General features: G+C 38.1%; 1 protein-coding gene across 1 annotated transcript in view; it reads right to left on the reverse strand.

Annotated features, from left to right (window-relative positions):
• Positions 1–25,734, reverse strand: part of TMEM135 (transmembrane protein 135) — a 176,691-nt gene that overhangs the window by 88,631 nt on the left and 62,326 nt on the right. The window contains exon 5 of the mRNA XM_069808434.1: positions 14,735–14,800. Within this exon, the coding sequence (XP_069664535.1) occupies positions 14,735–14,800 (66 nt within the window). The remainder of the gene's footprint in view (positions 1–14,734; positions 14,801–25,734) is intronic.

The following is a 25,734-nucleotide window of genomic DNA, read 5'->3' on the forward strand; positions in this document are numbered from 1 at the left end:
GATTTTAATTCAAGTACATGCTTAAATTATTATTTCCTGTCTAGCAAAAAGTTTAAGTCACTTATTTGGTTAAATACTGTTGAAATCAAGGGGACCTATACACATACTTAAATTCACTCCCTACTGAGTAAAGCACTAGAGCATGTGCTAAACGTGCCTTTGGGAATTAGTGTCTCATGCTGCACACTCTTGCAAATATTTAGGCATATGTTTAGTTTTGTTACCATGAATATTTCCATTGATAAACATGTCTATAGCTATCAGCAGGAACAAGACTTTGAGCACTACCGAAAAGGCAATTACATTGAAAAAAATACAACAGCAATATTACTTCTCTTTGTAAGTGAAAAACCCGTAGAGATGAATGAGAGATTTATCTATATGAAGAGATAAGAGTAAGGGAGTCAAAACCTTTACAGAGAAAAATATCCTACAAAAGTAAAGTAAATTATTGTCACAGCTAATAAACAGAAAAGTCCATTTTGTTTGCTCAACTTCCACTTTTTTTTTTCAGAACTCACTGTACTTCAACAGGGTATATAAATCAACAACACAGTATTTGTATTTTTAATTCTGCATAATTAATGAACAGTTTTCTCTTTTACTGCAATCAGAACCCCCATATAAGAAAATATAAGCCAATTGATGCCATATGTCCCTCTGAATTGTTATTCCAGATGTATTCCTTGGAGTCACAGAATTGAAGTTCCTGTTTCCTTTAAGTAACACATTCCTAAAAATTCAAACAAAGCAATTTTGAGTATGAAGTAGTTTTTTAATATTTTTTTTTGTATTTTCAGATCCTTCACCTTTTTTTCCTATAACCTGAGTATAAATTAAAGAAACGATTTACCTGTGCCATACTAAATTGTCAAGAAGCACATGTGCATTTAGCTTTAACTTTTAGCCTGAGATTTCTATGGCCAGAATGGTGATCTTACACTTACACAGGCATTTGAGAACTAATTTTCAAGTTTTAATTTCCATTAGCACAGAAGAACTTCACCCACACAGTGAAGCAGTTGGATTTGATCAGACCACTTGTTTTTAAGAAGCTGAAAAGTTTCATTATCTTTCTCTTTAGCCTGTAACAAAGAAAGAAATAACAATGCACAATTTTTGTGGGAATATTTGCTTAATTGAAAGTTAACAGTGCTAAGTACTGCTAACAGAAAATCAGAAACAGGGAAGGGAGTTTCAGCAATAGCTTTCCCACATTGCCCTGCCAACAACCTCAACCTTGTTGGGCCATTTTCTCTAAGGGCTAGAAGTAATTAAGTTTCATTGCTAAATCAGTCTTGAGCCTGTCTTGAGCAGAAAAATCACTTATGCTTAATTGCATGTGGTGATGTGCTGAGCAGTCCATTAGGCAGACTGCAGATACCAGTTTACTTTTTGCAGCTCTGCAGGATACTTAAAAATGAAAGGTCATTATTTTATCCAGGCAGTCACTTGTATAATACGTATTTCCTACAGAAAACAGTGCTACTTCAAAAAAGGCTCATTATTTGAGTTTATGTTACACAGTTATACTAAATATTATTTTGAGGGTTGTTGAATTTAAAAACACAAGTTTCTGAAACTTAGAAAAAACGAAACTGGATATTTGTTCTATTATAATAAACATATAAATATTTAATAATTAATGTTATAATTTTATCAACTGTAGTACAAATATTTAAAAACAAGTATATAAAAAAAGAAAAGACTAAGCTGCCCATCACTTTTAATATAGGAAGATGCATATATTCCTATATATGTATAGTCACACACACACATCTGAACACATGCACAAGTCCAGAGGAATGTTCTCCATGACCTTAAGAAACTCTGCATACTGTTTGCTAATCAGAACCACATATTTTTTACCTAATTCCATCAACAAAGAATTAGTTTCCATAAAATTGTAACCGACAGGAACAGATTGGTTTCATGGTTCAGAGTGGGAGAATTGTTCCAACAGTTCACGCACGCTAACATTCCTGCTGCTAGCAGATCAGATCTTCACCTATCGTAGCCATCTCACGCTAAGATACTAGTCAAGAAAAACAATATAATTCTGAGAGGATGGCGATTTAATATTGTAAAAATGCTACAATAAATTATTACAATAAACCAATGCAGGCAGTCACTACAGACCTTTAACAATAAAAAGTTCAATTAACGCCCATTATTGCTGATTCTTGAAGTACCCACAATGCTCACACTTGAGCACTGAGCAAAGGCATTTGATCTTTTCCATAACAAAGACTTGCTTTACATCTGTAGAGGTACTTAAATGTCTGAGGCTAGACTGTTCTCCTAAACATGCTGTTATCTAGAGGTACAGGGTTGGCCTCCCAGAGCAAACTCATAGAATTTCTTTAAAAAAAGGAAGAAGATCAAAGATTAAGTATGAACTGCTTTCAGATCACTGGAGTGTGGTACCAGACTTATGTTGTCCATAAAAGCCAGCTGTTCTTACCCAAAGAGGATCACAATTTGTCATACAATGGAGATGCTCCAGAGTCTCTTCCCGCTTGCCATGAAATAATATTACACCAGAGATACTACACCCTGTTTTCTGTATCAGTTCCCAACTCTAGTAATCAACCTCCCTATAAATTTGAAAAGAACAACAGTATTTTCTCATACCTTCACTTTCTGGAAAGAATACTAAAACCCTTAGCCTTTTTAAGCTGGAATTGCTTACCTTAGGTACTGTCTTTTTGATTTTACTACAGCTTTATAGAAGGTTTAAATTTTGAATTTTGTATAATATTAATCAAATATATGCCCAATAAAAGTGTCGTTATCCTAGTTTTATACATATAGAAAAATATACTACAAAGTTAAAAGATTTGGCTCTTTAAACACAAACAGAAGTACACAGAACCACAACAGAACAGCTGAGGTTGGAAGGGACCTCTGGCGGTCATCTGGTCCAACCCCTCTGCTCAAGCAGGGCCACCTAGAGCCAGTAGCCCAGGAATGCACCCAGATGACTTTGGAATATCCTGGAGGATGAAGACTACACAACCTTCCCGGGCAACCTATGCCAGTGCTGGGTCACCCTCACAGGAAAAAAGTGTTTCCTTGCATTCGGATAGCACCTCCTGTGTTTGTTTGTGTCCATGGTCTCTGGTCCTGGCACTGGGCACCACTGAGAAGAGCCTGGCTCCATCTTCTTTGCACCCTCCCTGCAGGTGGGTAAGATCCCCCTTGAGCCTTCTCTTCTCCAGGCAGAACGCTCCCAGCCCTCTTGGCCTCTCTTCATAGGTGAGATGCTCCAGTCCTTTCACGATCTTCATAGCCCTTTGCTGGACTCCTTCCAGGATGTCCATGTCTCCCTTGTACCGAGGAGCCCAGAGCTGGACACGGTACTCCAGGTGTGGACTCACTGGTTCTGAACAGAAGGGAAGGATCGCCTTCCTCAGCCTGCTGGCAATGCTTTGCCCAATGCAGCCCAGGATACCACCAGCCATCTTTGTAGCAAGGGCCCATCGCTGGCTCATGTCCAACCTGGCGTCCACCAGGATGCTCAGGTCCTTTCCAGCTGGGTTGCCCCACCATGTACTGGTGCCCGGGGTTCTTCCTCCCCAGGTACAGGACTTTGCACTTCTCCCTGTTGAACTTCATGAGGGTCCCAGCAACCCATTTCTCCAGCCTCTCAAGGTCCCTCTGGATAACAGCACAACTCTCTGGTGTATCAGCCACTCCTCCCAGTCTGGTGCCTGCGGACAGTACACTCTGCCCCATCACCCAGATCGCTAATGAAGATGCTAGACAGGATCAGACCCAGTCCCGACCCCTGGGGTACACCGCTAGTTACTGGATTCCAACTAAACTTTGTGCCACTGATCAATACCTTTTGGGCCTGGCTGTTTAGCCAGTTTTCAACCTATCTCACTGTCTGCTCATCAACTGCTTGTCTACGAGGATCTTATGGGAGACAGTGTCAAAAGAGAAATATGAGTTATTACTACTTATTGCATTCATTCTGTTCCCCTCTCTCCCTTTCTTACTCTTTATCGTTTTCACATATCAGTTCACCAGCTACAATCTAGAATCACTCATTAATAAGGGAATATAAACTATTACTTGTATGACTTTCACCAAACTTTGAATATCAAACAGGAAACAGAAAAAGCTTTCTCACTGCCTGTAGCACAGTCATCCTCTTTTTAGAAACCCCCAAAAACGCATTTCAAATTGCATTTAGGTTTATGCATTCTGTTTATATACAGGACAATTAAGAGTTACTAAAGAGGACCACATTTTTTTTGTTTGTGCATGATCAAAGATATTTTAACAAGTTTAACATATGGATAAGGAGCATAAAATAACTTGGAATTGGAACAGCAGAATGAATAAGAACATTAAAAATTACTGGACAAGACGACATAGTGATTTCCTTTTATCCCCAGTCACTTGACCAGAGGAAAAAGCCTATGATGCAAAGTCCAAAATTGATCTTAACTCCTCAGTGACTGCAATCTATCTTGGTATTTGTTTCTTGTCAAACTGATTCGTCCCATCAAGTGGGTTTTCAAGAATGGTCATGAGCCACTCCTACATCTGCCATAGAAATGAGAGGACATTATTTAAATAATTGAATTCAACAATAATTCTAACGAGCAAGCAGGAAACACTGATAATCCCTGTAACATGATTTTTACATTTGCATTGTTTTTCTAAAGGAATATTAAATTTCATTTGTTGGAAATCATTGAATGTAAACTACCTTCGCATTAAAGTTAAACTATCCCTTCTTCAAAGTGTCTCTACGTACAGTATAAGGAATGAGTTATTTGACATGCATGTATTTTTATCATAAAGTGTTAGAGAAAACAACAATGCATTCATACATTGGCAAGACTATTATTCCAACAACTTGAGTCAAACAACTTGCATGGAAACTGAAGATGAGTCGAGTGTATGCTTTAATTACACCTTTAGCAAGTATTTAGCATTCTTAAATGCATACAGGAATGTGAACATATTCTTAGTTTTATCAGTTTAAATAGCTTCTTACAGTTGCCTATTTCTTCAACTATATGAATGCTTTAAGATAACATTAACAACACTGAAGTGAGAAAGAAGCATAACTCACATACCGACCTCCTATAATACCTATTGTGCCTTTCCTCATGTATAGAAGTAAAATTCTCCCTACAGATTATTATTGCTCTGGCAAAACAATGGAGTTGCCAGACCCTGTCTTTGGGGGCGGGTTTTAAGTATAAAGCAAGATAACAGTTTCATTCCAAGGCCATGACATACAAGACCACAATTTCAATAGTTATTAAACAAACGCTGTCAATGTTACAGTAAAGAAATGTCTGTGTTTGAAATGACAATTGCTAATTACATTTTGTAATGAGAAAAAATTAAGAACAATTATGTTAATAAAACAATCTCATATACTTCCCAGTACCATATTTCTTGATGGCCAGAAGTCATGTTAAAACAAAAACTAGATTGGAAAGTAAATATGTTTCCTTCCATCTAGTTTTTGATGCCACAATTTTATATTGTCCGGATTTGCCATGCACTTGCTCTATTGCTGATGAAAAAGAATAAGAAATCTGGACTATACAGGCAAGGTATCAGAAAATTTTAAGAAAGAAAGAAAACTTCAAAATAGGTAATTCCCTCCTCACTTTACTCTTTGTCAAAAACATCTTGGTGGAAGATACCTGGCAAATAGTTCCAAGCATAATTCAATTACTTTTTAGCCCTCTGTTTTACTTCATATAGGGAAAGTTATGATTATCGCAAGATAAATATATACTGTCAGCCTGCATTAAAAAAAAAAATCTACTTCGTAACAAAAATAATGCATAGCATGATATGTCAAACACTTAAGTACTAAACCCCATCATTCCACTCTATGAAAAATAGATGCACTATGTATTTTTCAATGTACCATCCATGCATTTAAAAGAAAAATACAAAGCATGAATGACCTAGATAACTTTCAAAGCAGAAGTGAAATCATAAGTTCTGTAAGTTTCCAAACTCGCGTGTTACCTTTCTTCAGTGGTAACTCTCCATATTTTGGAATATATAGCCACTATCCTATTTTCGTATATTTCTACCTTAAATTTACATCAGACACAATTCCTACAGTGTGTTCATTTCTCCCATTCCCTAATGAATGAATTTGACCACTTCACTTTAAAATTATTTGGAGCAGGTCAATATTTTTTCAAGGTTCATGATGATTTTTAGTAAGAAACAGAATATCCTCAGGCAAACTACATATTAAAAGACCAGAAAAGTTCTTCATATTCAACTCAGGTTTTGAGACAAATTTACTTTCCTCTTCATGATTAAAAATTAATTAAAAACCCATAAGCCGCATAAAATGGAGAATCCAGGGCAAGGTAGACAAATAACACCTTCGCACAACTGGATACGTGGCAAAAACATTGCTTGAACACTGTACACTGGAACACCTCAGAGGCAATCTGGTGGTCTTCCTCCCCAGGGCTCAATGGTATTCTCCCTCTCCACCCCCCCCGCCCCAAGCTTTAGCTTTCACTGCATTAAATCAGAAGAATTATTTACTTTTGACTTACTTCCAGATAATATAGATAAGGTATGCCAGTTGTCAGCAATTAAATTACCTTTGAACTGTTACCCATTGTGACCTGCCAGAAGGATTTTCCAGATACCAGTACTATTTTTCAATACCTCTGACACGTATCCCCCAAACCAAAACCTTAAGTAGGTAGACTATAAAACCGTTCTATCCTTATGCATACGTTTTATCCATTTGCAGCTCCTTTACAAGAAGTTATAAAGACAGGCTCAATACTACTTCCAAGAAAGATTTCACTAAAGAGAAAGATGTAACTATGTATGCCAATAATGTAAAGGGTTTTTTAAATTGATGTTTCAGAACACTGATCTAGGATACTTTTTTCTTTTTTTTTTTTCTTTTTTTTTTTTTTTAAAACTCGTTTCTTTTGAAAAAGCTAAAAATCAAAGCATAGATTATTCTCTTGGGGACAGTGAGAGAAGAGACCTCCCTTTAGAGGAAAAGGGACTCAGACCTGCCTGCAAGCAACTCCTTCCTTTTAGTTTTGCAAATACTTTTCAAAAATAAGAGTGTAATGATAAGAGAAATTAATACTGAAACCTACCGGCACTTCGGATCTTATACCACTTATCAGAAAATATGGTTTGGTTAAGTCAAATTGATGTTGTTTTGCAACTTACTAAATTAAAAAAATACACATTTTTCTGTGTACTAGCAACTCTTAACCAGGAGGGAAAAAAACACAGGATAAGATCCAAGAGACTAACAATCCTACTCTGAAGGCAGAAAAAAAACCATGAATGTTATGACATGACCTTACAAAAATTTAAGTTTCACTGTACCAAACCAGACTTCTTTTGCAATGTCAAACACAGTTTGCTAGGAAGCTTTATAATTTCAGTGAGGACAAGTGAGGCTCATTTTGACCAACAGCGCTGCTTTTTAAACATGTCCTTGACTAAAGACAGAAGGCTTAAAAAGTTGAGAGCCTTCAGAACCACAACTACAGTGTCTCTATTGCTGTAAGATTTATGTAAATCTGAGAAAACATCTTTCCTCACATATTAACATGACAGTAACAAAGTATTCAAGACAAAAGCATGGAAACCAGAGACATTGGGGTAGTCTGTGAGAGAACTTTTGAACCCCAGATAATAAAGACATCTTTGTGATAGGAAGGTACAAGGGCGAGGGGATCAGATGTCCACTATCCCATTGCCATTCGGCTTCTAGTGTGCCTGTTAGTGATTAGGCCTGGCATGGCCCCAAGCTGAAATCACAGGAAACCATGTGCCCAAAGCAATTTTATTTAAATGAAAATTAATCTCAAGTGATTCACAGTACTTCTTCAGAACCTAAAATGCCATCGTTTATGAAGTCTCCCTGCGTTTCATGTATTACAAATGAGGCTGGGCAAAAATACAAGCAGAAACATCACTGTGACAAAACCCAAAATTTAAAAATCAAATGTAGAATTTGGTAATTTCTGGAATAAACCCCTTCATATGGAAGAGATCATCGTTTAAATGAATACTCTGTTGCATGTCATCTTACAGATGACAACTAAATATAACAACTGAGGTGTCCTAAGATCTCTTTCAAATTGCTCCAATGGCAAGTAAAATTAGAAAGTCCCTTCTCACAAAAAAAATTACAGTTATTGCTATTAATAAAAAGGGTTCTTGTCTACATGACTTAATTCCACAGCTGAGTTTCCAGGACTCTACACTGCACTCTGCTATGACATGGTAGATGGGGAAGAAGAAAGAGGGCAAAGAACCTTGAGCTAGCCGTAATGTCACTTTAACATTGTCCCCTCCTTTCCTAGGTTCAAATTCTTTCTTAAAATCAACACAAGATAAAAATTCACAGTTAAAAAGAAACTACAGGTATATATATGCATGCATACATGTATGCACACATATAGTTTAAAGAGACAAAATTGTTCTAGAAATGTAACTTCACTGACTACTGAATTTTGTGATCTACTACTTATCATTTAGTGCAACCCACAAATGCCAGAAATGAATGTTTTCACAGTTTCTTCAGCTTTTAATAACATTTTAAAATTTATTATTTACTTTAATAGCATTATTCTAAAATATATATATGTACACATCCCTTCATATAACAACGTAGCCTATGGGTCTGATTTCTGAAGAAACAATACTCTGTTGAACAAGAATTATCAAAACAAGCATTTTATCATAAATATATAAGAATTGCTCATTTGGAAATAATTGCATTGCTGTTACTAAGCTCCTTCCTATTCGGACCAAAACAAACTGATGTTATCTTGAGAGTTGTTCCAGTGCTTGTTTTAAAGCTTGAACCCAAGTCACACAGGTGGCACTTCAACCATGTCATCTTACATCTGTCACAACTGAAAACTGTAAAGCAGATGCTAAAGTCTGTGTAACTGCTGCATGAAGAAGTATTTCATATTGCTGTTTCCGCTGTTATGTGTTTACTTGCAAAAATATAAAAGAAATTGCACTTTAAAGATCCTTACTAATCCCCTTGTTTAACTTTTAGCTAAAAATTTAATCACAAGTGTATCATTGGTATTTACTATGAATACAAAATCCACAGAAATTACTTCTTACAGTTATCTAGGCTAAATTCATAAAGCTTTGCACTTCACATTATTTACCTCACAGAAAACACACAGAATGAAAATTTAATTCCTAAATCTACTAAACATAGCTTTAAACACAAGCAAAGACATGTCTTCTTCCAACAAAGGACACCTTCAAGCATGGGTATCTACTGCCATAGCAATGCATATCATTACATGTATTACACCATAAGGCCACATGCCATTTTAGGCTGGAAAGTATATATAATTACTTATATTATTATATCTATTTTTACTTCAAATTTGGTTGACAATGGTATTTTTATAGCTAAGAATGCTCCAGCCTCATTATCTATGAGGGTACTGGTTTGACAATTCCCTTTAAGCTGCACTGCTGCTGTATCTCCAAGACAGAAGACACACATACTTGGGTGGGCGTTTGCTGAAGTTCACCTATTCTTCCATATGGACAATTTAACTGGTAATTCCGAAAGGAACCAGGAGTCTGCACCAGCAAATCAACATAAACTCCAGTTGGAGGTTGGTCATTCACTCACCTGGAAATGAACTAAATGGGTTGAGAAGGAGAGACAGGACTGCCATTCAGCCTCTGCTTGTTTCGTATAGTATAATATCCATCAGAGTCTTAGACAGCTTTGGATAGATATCTCTTCAGGCACCCCAGCTAAACCCAACTGCTATTGTGAACTGAACCTCTCAGAAACTTACAGCCTGCAAATCCCTTTTTATACTGTCGTGGTTTAACCCCAGCCAGCAACTAAGCACCATGCAGCCGCTCACTCACTCCCCCCCCATCCAGTGGGAGGGGGGAGAAAATCAGGAAAAGAAGTAAAACTCCTGGGTTGAGATAAGAACGATTTAATAGAACAGAAAAGAAGAAACTAATAATGATAATGATAACACTAATAAAATGACAACAGTAGCAATAAAAGGATTGGAATGTACAAATGATGCGCAGGGCAATTGCTCACCACCCGCCGACCGACACCCAGCCAGTCCCCGAGCGGCGAATCCCTGCCCCCCACTTCCCAGTTCCTAAACTAGATGGGACGTCCCATGGTATGGAATACACTGTTGGCCAGTTTGGGTCAGGTGCCCTGGCTGGGCATGAGAAGCTGAAAAATCCTTGACTATAGTCTAAACACTACTGAGCAACAACTGAAAACATCAGTGTTATCAACATTCTTCACATACTGAACTCAAAACATAGCACTGTACCAGCTACTAGGAAGACAGTTAACTCTATCCCAGCTGAAACCAGGACAATACTTTGTTTCCCGTGGCATTTCACGAACAAAGGCTTTTATATTACCGGAGAGGGACCACCAAATATCTAAATTAATGGCATTCTATTGTAATGCTACAGACCGAAGACTCCTTCTTTCTTCAAAACATCTCAGCTGTTGTAGGCATTTTAAAATGGAGCCTATCATATAGCCTAAGTTCTTTTTTTGCTCTGACTCTCCTACACAGGTCTTTCTCTTCTGCAAAATTATTTTCTTCCTGTCTTTGCAATCAGAAGACACTATATGAAGATTTTGAAATTTCCACCATACTGAAGGTTCCCCATATGCCTTAACACTTCAGACAGAAGAGCACAATCCATAAGGCATGGCCCTTCTCTTCTTCAGTTCTGAGGCAGCAAAGGGTTTTTTCCGCATAGACTTAATGAATTCTAAAGACACACGTCTGAATTCTTCCACCCAGAAGTCCCAGCGTTTTTCAGATGAAAAGAGATTAAGACAAATTCATAAAGATGTTATACGAAATGAGTTAACACCCACAGAGTTCGTGCATGGCTGGTATCAGTTCCAGCTCTCTGGGAATCATGCCTCTACCATTATATCTCTGTTGTCCGTGTCAGCCCACATATTTCATAGTGGTTTTTTTCCCATTAAGGATTCCACCCTCTCCATTTATCCTCCTGCTTGTTTCCGGATGCGCTGTGTGTCTTTGTTTCCCTCCTCTGCAGGGACTGAGAGCATCGGTCCTGCAAGCTAATTGTCCTATCAGACCTGTCCTTCTTGTTCAGTAGCTCCACATGACGTACAAATCTCAGGTGACACACTGGTTTGGGTACGTCACTTGCTCAGCGTGAATAAAATTGATCACTTCCAGTTAAAATTAGGGAAGTTTTCTCTCTCTGTGTATAGTCACCAAACTTCAACTTGGCCTGCGTCAAATGTATTCCACCTTCCTACCACACATCCAGTGACTTCTCATAGCCACTGGTGCCAACCCTTCCTCCTCCTCCTGGCTCTCCGCCGGGGGTTGAGCACACGACAGCGGAAGCTCCAGGGGATGCAGAACTGGGAAGCATGAAAAGTCAACTCTGAAGCACTAGCCTCCTCCTATTCTTCTTCTCACCCTCTTCAGCAGGCAAGCTGCAGTTGCTCTTGTTTCTCCAACTCCATCGCTGCTGCCGCATCAGCCAGCACTCATGAAGAGAGCAGCTCTGTCGGGAAGAGGCTGGGCGGCGTGAGGAGCAGAGGGCAGCAGGTCTCAGCCTGCTGCATGAAGACCAGAAGCAGAAGAAACAGCTGGAGAAGCTCTCTAGGTGGTATCAGGTCCAGGCACCCTGAATGCACAGCTCTCAGTTATGCCTGTTACCGACCCTGAACCCTGTGACATTAGCGAAACGTACCCCAAGACTTCCCAACACAAGCACAGCCGTAGATTTCCCGTGATCGCATCTGCTCGTACAGTTTTTGGATCATTTGGGAACGAGCTAGAAGCGCTAACAGAAATGAATAAACTCTACAAGGTTCTGCCTCGTGCTCCACCCCAAAACAAAGCAACTGACAGAAATAACGAATTAACCTGAAAAACAACATATGGAATCCTGAAAATAAATTCTGCTTCTGGGTTTGATTCCCTCCCACGGATGCTACTACACTTCCATCCAATCAGGAGCAAGGGAACTGCTGAGAAGATTCTTGAGGAACGTTTGTGATCTATATCCCACGGTTAAATAATTTTTAGCACTATGTACCCAATTTTGGTAACTACTTTCAGCAGCACAATTTTCTAAACTCTCAACAGTAATTTTACATACCACATGCAAAAGTCAAAAAAACAGTACCACCTCATTTTTCAATTTCTTCAAGGATAACAAAGGAAAAATTGAAAAATTCCATATGCATAAAAGCTTGATGAGTCCCAATGAATGAGGAAATGTTGGAAGGAGGAGAAACGGGATTTCCCATAGACATTCAGTATCATAAATTATAAATCCACCTTGTGACAACTGGATTATAATGGATAGTTTTTCATGCACCCTGTTTTGCCTGTATAGAAGAAATGTTTGCACACTAATCTGTTCAGTGGTGCAGACAGAATATTGCCATTTTTTTATTTATGACTTTAAAACAAACAAGTATGATTTTTGCCTTCTAATGTTGAAGAGTTTTACCACCTCTTAAATGTTAAATGGGGTTACATTTTTAAGTACTGCTGTGAAAGCTGAACAGCACTTTTGCACATTTGGACTGCTGCCTCCGTAGTTTGGAATTTCCAATAAACAACTTGCTCTGCTTTGATTTTCACTGCCAAGTTCACACTTTTCAAACAGAATACAGTCAACTTTAGTTCATATTCAACTTTTTTCTGGCTCCCTTTCTACTTACGCACTGTGCAAACATTCAGCAATTTCTTGGAAGAGCTAAACAAATTTTAATATGACTCTTGATAATTCTGTGTTTCTTCTGGAAAAATTAATTACATTTGATTAATGTCATTCCTCATTTTCAGACTAAATAAATTATAATTCACCAAGGAGTTTAATGAAAAGATCTTCCTTGAGTGAAAACATTTTTTCCCCCTGCATATAGCCTGATGAAAATGTAAGAGAGAAAAAAAGGTCTTTTTATTTCTCCCACTGCCTTCTTACACAAAAAGCCAACTCTGTACAATTCTTACATGTTTTATCTATAAATTATCTAGCTTCACATTAACTGCATTTCCACTGAAGCTCAAGGAATACCTCGGAAATAGTGTCACAGGACACAGTACACCAACGTAAAGTTTACCATCATCAAACAGACGCACTTTCACCCAGTTCCTTTCTTGCTAACCACGGCTACATCCTCTCACCACTTATCTTGCTGCTTCTCATCTGGTTCTCTCTAGCCCTTGAGGCAGTCTAAATGGTAAAAGATCAGAGGGAATATCTGAAGAAAAAAAATAAAACTTTTTCTACCACATCAGTGAGCTGAACTGGCTCAACATAAGATGTATCAGATACAGAAATTACTAATATTGTTCACAAAAAGAGATCATTATGCCTGTAACTATCCCAGTATTTTGCATTGCACGGTACAATTAGTTACACTTTAAAAAAAAAAAATAACAATTTGATTTTTGCACAGTTCACACCATTCACTAGCTAACTACAAGGATGGAGATTCCACAAACAATCTGGGCAACACGGTCATTAAAACACAGAAAATTAAGTACCCTTCACTGAAAAAAACTAAACAGAGAATTTGGAAGGGTTGCACATATTCCGTAACTAACACTTCTGGAAATTTCATTACACTCTTCTGTAGAAAAGAACGAAGAGCAGTACATAAAGAGTATAAAGGATCCATATATTCAAAAAAAAGCTAAAACTACAGACAACGGCAGGACAGGAAACCTCAGGTACATCTTCAGACACTGATGCAAAGATATATTACTTTCTTTCAAAAGAGACATTAAGGCAACTTCATCAGCATAAGGAACTTTTTACAGCACAGCTGGGATTCCAGCGCAAGTCTAGGTCTAGATTCCAGATTGAATGCTGTGTCTGCTATACAGACTTTTCACAAAGTTACCTAAGAATTTGATCAAAATCAGATTACCATGAAAAAACACTGAGGTTTCTACATTTAAAACCCTATACACTGTAGCATCCAGCTGTGGCGATGCCCAGATCGGTTCTCATTTCCAGTGTCATGACTGACTGTGGTATTTTTTTTTTTAAATGAAATTCAATCTAAGCATGAATTGCACCACATAATACGGGAGACTTTTAATCAGCAATGTTCAGAACAATGTTTACCTGATATAAAACCACACAACAAAGGAAACAAACGTTCACCATCAACAGAAGTATGTATGAATAACATAATATTCAAATATCTTTATCCTCTTTAGAGTAATTAATATATTAATACTTTGTATACTACCTGACATTATGATTTCTTGAAAGGAACAGAGAAAGGATAAAGTAATCTCTCCACAGCTACCCAATAACACAGATCGACCTCGTGAATTTCTCTAGATTCTACAATTTTTGATAGAGAAAAACAGTGAAAAATTACCTGGCTAAAAGGACATTCTTGTGAGTCACTTCTATTATAAGGCTAAATTATGATTCAGGCAAAGAGAAAAACAGAGTGTTTTTTGAAGAATAGCTCATCTCCCACTGGGCAGGATTTAAATTCTTGTCCTCCTTTAAAAAAAAAACCTATAACATAGGTCTGCAAGTCATATATAGTCCAGCTCTCTTCACTTACCTGAAGACGGTATGTCTCCCAGGAATTTATAAAGCATTTCATTAATAAAATATTATACCACATGTGCAAAAAAAAAAAAAGAAAAAGATATATAGATATATTTAGCCTTACTTCTCCATGTCTTAAAGGTGTAATCGCTCCTCTTGCTACTGCCATTCGGAACAATGTTTCTGTAGCCTGCACCAAACACACACACACACAAATTAGTTATTTAAAAAACAGACAACCCAGCTCATGAAGATTTTTTTCAACTTTTATAACTTTTTTTTAAAGTGTCAGCTGCCTTTATCACCCATTTTGCAACTGAGTCACTTCAGTAAGTTATTTAGAACAGTCTGCACAGGTTAGGCAAAGGTTTATGGCAAGGTGAGAGGTCTATCGAGGATTTTGGTCTCAGCATAAGTAACCACCTAAACAGTGTGTGGTCCCTCCTGCGACACTGCAGCAGTTACACAAGACTCTTCATACAGGTCAGAGATGCTCAGCCCCATGTAACGGTCTTTCACAGGTTGTCAGGTAAAAGTAGGATACTAAGGGAAAAAAATAGCTATATGGTATTTTACAACTCCTGAAACTAATTAATTTTAAAAACTTCTGTTTAATATTGGGTTATATAAATTAACAAACAAGTACCAAAAAACAAGAGTATGATCCAACTCTTCCTAAAAGCACCTGAGCCTCTCTTAACTCTTAATAATGCTGACATTACAAAACACAACACTGTCACGTGCAAATGACAGGGAACACAACTTTTGGGAAATCTTACATTAGATTAATTTTAGTTAGGTTGCATACCTTTCCGTGTTAGTTGTCCCATCCTTTCTTTAATCCAGTGGGACAACTAGCACATACTTCTGACATAAACATAGATTACTGACTTTTAATGCAGGCTATAATACAAAAAAAGCATAGGTTCTGTATCACATTTCTTTCTACAAGCTGACTGCAAAAAGGCTTGAAAAAATTCACTGGTTACATAAAATCACGGATTGGCACATCAGTGTACACAAGAACAGATTTGTTTAAAGACTTGTTTCCATAGCAAGTAGTGAAGTCGGTTTCAATTTCAACTGTAACGAAACATGTTTTTAATATCTGGTTCTAATAAAAAAAATATTCTAACATTTAAGGATCTATGTTCAAAAGTAATTAGCAGCCTGTTTGAAAAAATGTTTATAAAGTTTCTAAATAAAAGTAGCTTGCAGTAGCTGATTATCTTTCTAAATAGTGATTTAAAAAATAAGCAGCTCAATGCTTACACGACTGCAAGACTTGCTGGGTTTGTGATATACTACCTTAAGATAGCTGTATCCCAACAAATGTAATATCAAAGACATCCCTTGAGATTAATTCCTCAGTCTTCCTAGACACAGATTAAGTGGGTTTTACCCTTTTCTAAATAATTGCGTGCAGAAAAGAATTTTATAAAAGAAAAAATATAAAAATTACCTTATATCCCCCCCATCTGTAAATGAATGTGTGAGCTCCAGGACATTGGACTGCAAAAATGTATTACTTCATTTACACCCGTGACGATGCAGGGCAATGCCCAAGTGCAATTCTTGTTCTCACACTCTTCTTCTTTGAGGGGTGAAGTGAACCTCATACAATCTTTTGTATTTCCCAAAATTGGTTTCTTTCACCAAGATTTTTAAGGATGTTTCAACCAAATTGAGCATTCTGTCAATACAGCTAAGCTGCCTTTGTTTCTTTTGAAAACCACTGGTGTGTGTGACTTTCTTTTCACATCTACTAGTAAAAGATCCCTCTTAACACACTCCTACTCACATCGTTAATGCCAGATGTCATTCAGAAACAAGGAAAAATCACAGCAACAGCAAATCCAGCACCATAGATGTCCTCCTGTGGGCACCACTCTTGACGTGCAGAGCACCACTAAGAAGATTAGCCCTACAATCACAGATTCCTACCCAAACAGCGTGGGGGGACGAGGCCACCTATAGCCATTCATGCAGTGACAATGACAGGGCTGGAGAAAGAGCTATTGCGGGCTTAGGTATGCAAAATCCAAGAGGATGCTTAAAGAAGTTCATCTTTCAAAAGAGTAATCGGACACAAGCTTACTGTTGGTGTAATGTTTAAGGTGAAGGAACTGGGCATTAGTAGAAAACATTTCAAGTTTGTATCCTTTCAACAAAGAAAAAGTGTGAACGTGTTGAGACTGGAGTAAGGCAATATTCTACACGGAAGAACGAGATGAAACAAGTCAGAAATTTCTTTAACACCTTCACAAAACTACAACATCACGCAGACTAATGATAAGAGTGATCAGGCTAGGAAAATTTGGCCAGTCTTAAAATCTGAATTTATCTGTAACACTTCTGTTTTGGACAAACTTCCGCACTGTCTTCGATTTCCATCTTTTTCCCTTCTGTCCTGCAAATGCAGGCAAACCCAGAATCGTTTGGCAGAGACCACCAGGGTCATCTGCTCCTACTCAGGGCCCCTTGGAGCAGGTTGCCCAGGGCTTGTTCAGGCATCTCTAAGGATGGAGGTCCCACAACCGCTCTGATCAACCTGTTCCAGTATTTCACCACAACATTTTCAGTGACAAGTGCATGAAAAAACGCAGTTTACAGATGAGCTGTAAATTCCCTGCGCGTCCCAAAGAAGCACAGCCCAATTCCCCAAATTCTCCGTAAGTGGTGGAAATGCTTCGCGCCAGCCAAGTGGAAGGTCAACCTTCCTTCTGTGGTTTCTAGCTGTGACAAGCCAAGCCACACCGAAATCCCGAAACACAGAGCATTCTGCTGGCATTCAAGCTGTACAGGTTGGATAGGGAGGAATAAGCATGGAGGGAGGGAACTTAAAATATAAACGTACCAAAAGCTCTATTTTTTTGAAATGTTAAAGACAAACTCCATCATACTTAACGCTCCATAAAGAACAGGGCAAAAAAAAGCTGCATGACTGAAGAATCCCACAACAGTAATGAAAAAAGAACACTATGCAGACACACCTCGTATACTTTCTGAAAATCTGTATGTGATGATATCTTGCTGATAGTAAAAGGATCTCTACAAGACATCAAATCTACTTTGACTAAAAATCCAGTTTATTGAACAACATCTTGCCTGGTATATTCTTGGTTTTTAATTTCAAGTCTACCAAAGTTATTTGTACAATAATAGTCAATATTCATGCTGCATAATATTCTCATACAACTTGTTTCAATATTGATTAAGTTTAAATCCATTTAACACAAATGTCACAACTTTAAATAATTTTTTGTAAAGTATTAAGTATATTGAAATGGGAATTTTGTTTATTTAATTGGATTAAATCTGATAAAAACATGCAGAGTACTGCCCTGTCACAAATTAATCTATCTTTCAACACAGGCTACCTAGTAAAATAATTTCTTTGACTTCTTCCACAATAGATTTCTATTGGAAAAGTTTGACAAACTTTTAGGCATTAGGTCAAAACTGCCCTTCTGCCCCACAGAACAGTTTTCCCAGCTCTTCTGGTTCACAATTCACAGTATCCTTGAGCGAAGGGACCCACAGTTACATGCCATTTCAAATAAGTTTAATTACCTGGTTGTAATGTCAGCCGTTTTCAATCATTAAAATATCTTCTAAAATTCTTGCATATGTTTATATTAGACATTTGTCCACTGAATGCCAAGGTTTTACAGACAATTACATTTAGTGCTTCCTAATTTAAAAATACCGCATAAATTACATCAATTTTTAAATGCTGAAAATATTAAAATAATCTTGTATTTGGTGTTGGGATGTGTGACTGTGACTATGAAATACAACTGACTGGAAGTATTTATCATCATGTCAAGATAACCGATTAAAAAGGCAAAACTGCCCATTTACAAAATAATAATAGCGTTCCCAAAGAAACTGCCGACTAGGAATTCAGATAATTTTTAACTGCTTCTGCCTCTGTTAGCATTAAGTATTTCATTATAATCAGATTTTGATGAAGCTGTAAAAATTTGAGATTTATTTGCATTCAGTTCACTGTGAATAAGCCTTAAATAAGAATCATTACAGGCTTAGGCAATGACTTCAGATACTTCTGTTCAGAGATGGGAGTCAGAGGTCCATAAGAAAGCAAATTATCAACAGATGGTTTTAGTGATCTCAGTGTGAAATAAATGTGTTGCCAAGCTGATAGTTACTGAATCCTAAAATTGTTCTTCATTGTAAGGAAAGTAAGTATACTGTGTTACATTATACGTGAGATGAAATGGCAGCCTAATGTATCTTACCACTCTGTAACGCCGTGCAAGCTCTAATGTCATCTCCAGACAAAGATGACCAACTGTTCCCCCTCCAAGAAAGCAGTCACTTCTGTTCAAATTCCTTGCAAGTGGGTAAAAAAAAAAAAAAAAAGAGAGAAACCACTTGTATGAACCAGAACTAAAGTGGAAAATAATTGTGCATTATTGATGGAAATTGTAGGAAAAACAGCAAGAAAAACAGTACTTTAGATTCCAGATGTTTTGAATTTTCTAGGTATTCACAAAAATAAAATGGTCTTATAATACTTCATCAAAATAGTTACTGTTTTACCAAAAAACTGCAAATGCAAGCAGTGGAGGGGATTGCTAATGCAAATTAATTAATTTAGAAATGTATGCTTTTTAATCACCTGACAAATTTTGGCATCTACATCTAAACATGCACTTAAAAAAAAAAATAATAATTCTGTTTAAAGATATGTCCTGAAAGGCTCAGAACTTTGGAAATCATTTACAGCAATTTACAGTTTTAATTAATTTGTTATAAGAATAAAAATGGATGGAATACCACTTTTTTTTCATTCCCATTAAGTTTGCTGATCTTGGCTACAATAGCTGGCTGACAGGTCTGGCCTGTAAAATTTATGCTTCTTCATGAAAAGCAAATTACATTAAAAAAAGGTTCCTGACAGTCTATCTAAAATCATCACGAACATTTTTCAACTTGATTTCATGTTGCAAATGAACTATTCTTACAGCCCTTATTAGCTAACCATCACACAACTTGTGAAAACAAGCACACGTGCTATAAAAAAAGAGATTAGGTAAGATTGAGAAGCAATAATGAATAGGAAAATGTACAAGAAGTTTCCGAAATCAAAATTTTTTCCCTAATTTCTGTCCATAAATTTTCAAGTGTAATGCAACCCTCTCCAGATGCCAGATCTAACTTAACAGATGAGGTTTTTTATTGTTACAGCTTTTGATGAAATTACTACAATACCAACATAGAATTTACTGCCATTCTATATATTTTATGAATTTAAAATGTATTTTAAACATGTTAAAATACAACACTGAAGATGAATTGATGCTTTTAAAAAGACATATTTAAATTCTTATTTTCTGGAAAACTGTAAAAAATTTCATTCATTCCATTTTACAGGTGTGAATTCCATGTACCTCTGTCTTTTACTTTTTTAAAGTCGTCTGAGTGTCTCTGCCTTCATTACTGAACCATCTGAACCTTACTTGTACGATCAGTAGATCAGTATATACCTGACATCTGAAAGACACAGGTTCTTTCCATTCACCTATTAGCAGATCAAATCACTTCTTACCTTTACCTTCCATAAAAGCAACTTAACTGTGACCTCTAAAGACGACACAATTTAAATCCCGCGATAAAGCATATTTTACAGAGTTCACGATAGCCTTGCACCCATTTTCTGAAACTTCTCTAATTTTTTTCCATTTTTATCTTTCAGAATGCAAACACCCAGAGAAAATATTGCACCACACACCCACCTTTGCATTCCATAATATTTGATCCCCCTTTCCTCTGGTTACTTGCACAACATATGTACACCTTTATTAGAAGGATAATACAATTCTATTATATAAATCACTTCTTACTGCCTGTCCCAAATGATAATAAAGATGCACATAGGGAATGGAAGGACGCATATCCACAGTATTCACAAGCCCCAGCAATTATCAGATTACAGGACTATCTCGTGGAAGCTCTGGATGCCCAAGAGAAGGGCTAAATCTGCTCTAATCTATGGGGGAGGAGGGAAGACCAGCTTCAAGATTAGAAGGTAGAAAGCAAATAAAGCACACACCTGGCCACGTATCTTATACAGTAAAAGTACTAACCGAAAACGGTTTTCCTTTCTCAAATAATAAATATATGTTGATTCCCTAACTAGATAAGTGGGGTTTTGTAAAACTCATCACTGATATAGCATAAATAAACCAGTATTAAAAGTAACAAGATTAATAGCACAGGTAGCTCCTTTTGAGTTATGTCTTGCTCCTTGCTTAGAGTATTTGCAGATTTGTTGTGTAAACATAAGTTCAAGTTTACATACAAATATTTGATCAGTTCAGTGTAATTTCTATTACACTAACAAATTCCATTTGCTCACTGAACTAAATCTGCACTCTCAGGGTTAATGAACTCTCTGACGAATTAATTTACCTCTACCCTACTGCCTAACTAAACTACCCTGATCTTCGTAACACCCAAAAGATAATATATGTCGTTGTGACAGACTTTGCATTTAGCTTTCGCCATGTCTCCGCTGCAAGAACACCCCCTTGCTGCAGCCTGGCTCACGAACCTCAGCCTCTCCTTAAAAGAGCTTTAAAACTTACAGCTGCAGAACACACACTCAAATGAACTAAGCGCAAAAATAATCAAGCGCTGTGCGCTGCCAAGAGGATGAAATAAAAGCATTAGTATTTATTTATCTTAATCTGAACCCAGTATTCTGCAGTTGTGGTATTTGTAACTATTTCTAAGATTATGATAAATTTTTTTCTTCTCCTGACTTCTCTACCTGTTCTTCTCCCTTCCCTTTCTCCCACCCCCCTCCCAAAAAATGCTTGGTATTTAATTGGGATTCCTGGTCCCAGCCTGTAACTGACTTCCACCTTTTTCTAGTTTTCTCTGCAGAAAGGATTGAACAGCTCAACACTGCAATTAACTAAATATCAGGAAGCCAGAAAAAAAAAAAAAATCCGGCAGTATAATGCTCATGAACTGAATTACCCACAAACCAGGCCAGCAGCCAGCATAGGAAACTGGAGAAATAGGCCATTTAATCTCTTTTGCCTTGACAGAAACGCCAGAGAAAGGAGGTCCAAGCAAGGCTGCCTCGCCACCAGCACTGAGCTGAGGTTTCTGCATCGGAGAGACGACCCACCTTCCTCCTTCCCAATCACACAGCAGAAGGACAGAAAACAGCTGCAAGCCAGCCTGCAGAAAGCACATGACAACTGTCAAAAATGGTTTTCATTAGTAATGCTGCCAGATAGAATAAAAGATAAGAGCCGAAAGACCACTCTGGCTAGCCCAGGAATACACGAGCACACTTGCACGTAGTCGGTGCTCCCCCAGGACTCAGGGGCAGCAAACTCTTCAGATTTCCAGCTCCAAAATGGTGAGGAGTACATGCACCCATCCATCCATCCTGCACCCTCCCTGCAGCGGGAAGACTGCCCACCTCCCTCCAGCCTGTTTGGAATTGATCCACAGGAGACGTTTCTGCTGCCTGGCCGGGGGCTGTTGGAACAGCAATGCGCAGAAACAAGAGGTCCGGCCAGGCTTGATGTAGCCACCAAGTGTGAGGATAACAGAGCAACACTGCCCTGAGCCCACTGCTATACTGAACTCCAACACTACATAGAATCACAGAATGGTTTGGGTTGGAAGGGACCCCAAAGATCATCTAGTTCAACCCCCCTGCCATGGGCAGGGACACCTTCCACTAGAGCAGGTTCCTCAAAGCCCCATCCAACCTGGCCTTGGACACTGCCAGGGATGGGGCAGCCACAGCTTCTCTGGGCAACCTGTTCTAGTGTCTCACCACCCTCATCGTAAAATATTTCTTCCTTACATCCAATCTACATCTACCCTCCTTCAGTTTAAAAACATTGACCCTTGTCGTGTCACCACAGACCCTGGTAAAAACTCTTGCCCTATTTTTCTCACAAGCTCCCCTTAAGTATTAAAAAGTCGCAATAAGGTGTCCATGAAGCCTTCTTTTCTCCAGGCTGAACAACCCCAAGTCTCTCAGCCTGTCTTCATAGGGGAGATGCTCCAGCCCTCTGACTGTCTTCGTGGCCCTCCTCTGGACTCACTCCAACAGGTCCATGTTGTTCTTGTGTTGGGGGCCCCAGAGCTGAACGCAGTACTCCAGGTAGGGTCTCACAAAAGCAGAGTAAAGGGGGAGAATCACCTGCCTCAACCTCCTGGTCACACTTCTTTTGACGCAGCCCATGATATGGTTGGTTGGCTTTCTGGGCTGCAAGTGCACATTGTCAGGTCACGTTGAGCTTCTCATCAACCAACACACCCAAGTCCTTCTCCGCAGGGCTGCTCTCAATGCACTCATTGCCCAGCCTGTATTTCTGCTTGGGATTGCCCCAACCCAGGTGCAGGACCTTGCACTTGGCCTTGTTGATCATCCTACACTTAACTACGTCTCTGCCTGTCCATCCATTCTGACTCTTCGCTGTGATTTTGTAGCACCTGACCCTGCTGGTCTGAAGAGCACTGGTGAAGATCATCACACAAGAAAGCCGACAGATGAGAAGGAAGGCTGTGTGACATGGCAACGAGCACCAGGATGTTCCTGTAGAATTCATTCCCAAGCTATCATAAACAAGTGAAGCCAGACTTCTGGAACACAAGTAAAAGCAGACTGAGGTAAGCTTTCATGGTCCACTCACAGTTCCTCAGTGAGTTATTGGGACAACTGAGATCAAAATCCAAAGACCCCCGATCCCTATTCTCTACTCTAACCCTTAGAAAATGGCAGAGATTTAAACACTCAATGACACCGGCAAGCTATTCCAGCAGCCTTGGGTCTTGTAACAGACATTTTTAAGTTTCACTGTGAGCACTAAATTAATGAGAGCTGCATATTTAGACAGCTTTATTTCATATTATCCAAGCATGTGTTCTGGAATTCCAACTAATTTAAATACAGTCATTTACAACTCCTTTATCTGCCTTCAATGACCAGAATTTCTTGTTAGCATGAACCCTGAGCAGGTTCAATTCAGTGCATTGCCTACAAGCTTTATAAGATTTATGTTCAATGTGTTTCACAACCATGGTCCTTTTTCTTTAGGGGATTACCTCATCTTTTACGTTTCCCACTGGTAGCAATTTTAAGTAGTAGCTCTCAGTATTTGCAAATGGAACAAAAATTTCTTTGTCTCAATTGGTTTGTTTCCATGTATGGTAATTTACCCACAGAGTTTTGAGTTAAACTAATACAAACGTAATCTAAAAAACATTTTCAAACTAGTGATTTATCATCACCACGCTGTAAACAATAAGTATTATAGACTACATTTACTTTGGATGAGACACTCAACTCACTTCCCAACCTTATGTTTAAACACGTGTATGTCACAATCTTTCTGAATGAATTAGAAACAGAACACACAGGTTAATGCTATTTCATTTTTGGTGCAGTTTATAAAAATGCCTCCCTCTTCTGTCTAGAAAAGTTGATGTTGGACAACAGCTAAATTGTTTTCAATGAAGGATATGCGTATTCCAGAGATGACTTAACAAAAAATCATTTGGTATGATTTTATTTATCACATGCTGTTGTCCGGAAGGAAAAAAAAAAAAGTGATTAAAACCACTTAATACAAAATAATCAGCAAGAAATGTCAAAAAGTCACAACTTTTATGGGGAATAGTAATTAACTACCAACATAATGTAGTATTCTGAATTATTTTTTTTTAAATCAACTTTTTCTTCTTTCAAGGAGAGCTAAAAATTTCAGGGCTTAGAACAATATTTTGAGAGCTGGCAGAAGCATTGGTCAATCTCTTTCTGTTCTTGAGAAAGCTATTCTAATTTTGCCCAAGAGTAACTAATAGAAATCTTCACTTACAGGCTGCATAATGCTTAACAGAGTTTGCATGTGAAGCCACTTCAGATAAACTGAATGAGAAAGATTTCTTCTTCCCAAGCATCTTTCTCCAAAATTGACACTCCAACAGTACATCAGGGTCTGAGAACAGCCTTCTCTGCCACGTAGTGCAGGGCCCACAGCAAAGCACACTGGCATACTGTTTTCTCTTTTCAAGAAAGGCAGGAAGCTTTTATCATAAGACCAATCTCAGAAGGAAGCCACACTTCTCCTTTACATACATTATCAGAAGGGCCATGTCTATTCTGAACACTAAGACTGTTGACAGAAGCCGCAGTGCAATTGTACTTCAGAAGCCCTGCTTTGTAATAATCAAGGTTTTGACGTAACTCCTACAAATAATCGTTAAAACGTTATGCCAGCATAGAACACAGGAAAGTAGTAGTCTGTCAAACCTGCTCAAACAAGAATTATGACAACTCACCATCTCTAATTTTGGGGCTAAAGAATCCTGAATTTCCAAAAATCCAGAATTTACCCATGTATAGTAACTAAATTTAAAACACTTCACTTCTGTCTCCCCGTCATGCCAGGAGCTGGATACTCCTCCTTCCTGCTCTTAAAACGTTTTCCACGAAGGGAAGCTAACTGGACTGACCCTGCCAAGTGATGAATTACCGTAGCCGGCCCAGCAGCAGGACTGGAGAACAAATACCAAACGTCAAAGCAGAAGAAAGTACCTCTAGCAAGCTAAATTAGTAAAATGCCCTTAAAAATCAAGGCATCAGCCAGACTCAGGCTCAAACCCCCTGAGATTAAGTTGGCTCCAGTCTCCATGTCCTGAAACGCATCAGATCCAAAGAGGCTTTCAGTCAGGCCTGCTTGACAATTTTGCAATCACCAAAATTACTGTCATGAATTGACTTCAACACTATGAAAAATCCTTGCCTGGTATATAACGACCTGGTAATTATTGCCAACTAGGTCTGTAATCCTAACAATACCTGGGCATGTTTTACTGTAGGGAAAAAAGTTTAGGCTACTCTAATGCAAAAAATATGAGACTTGATTTCTACTATCACGTATCAGTGGTCTCAGGGGATATTAGCCTTTCATCAAAATTTGGATGGTTGCTATAGACAATGGTAAAAGAAAGAAATATAGCTACATGGAAATCAACGTCAGGTCTGCAAAACCCCTGCTTCACTTTCTCTAAAATTTGAAAGGCAAATCACAAGCAAAGCAGGAAGAACCACAATGAGATTAT

Source organism: Haliaeetus albicilla, chromosome 20, assembly GCF_947461875.1.
Source record: "Haliaeetus albicilla chromosome 20, bHalAlb1.1, whole genome shotgun sequence".
In the NCBI taxonomy this organism is placed as follows: domain Eukaryota; kingdom Metazoa; phylum Chordata; class Aves; order Accipitriformes; family Accipitridae; genus Haliaeetus; species Haliaeetus albicilla.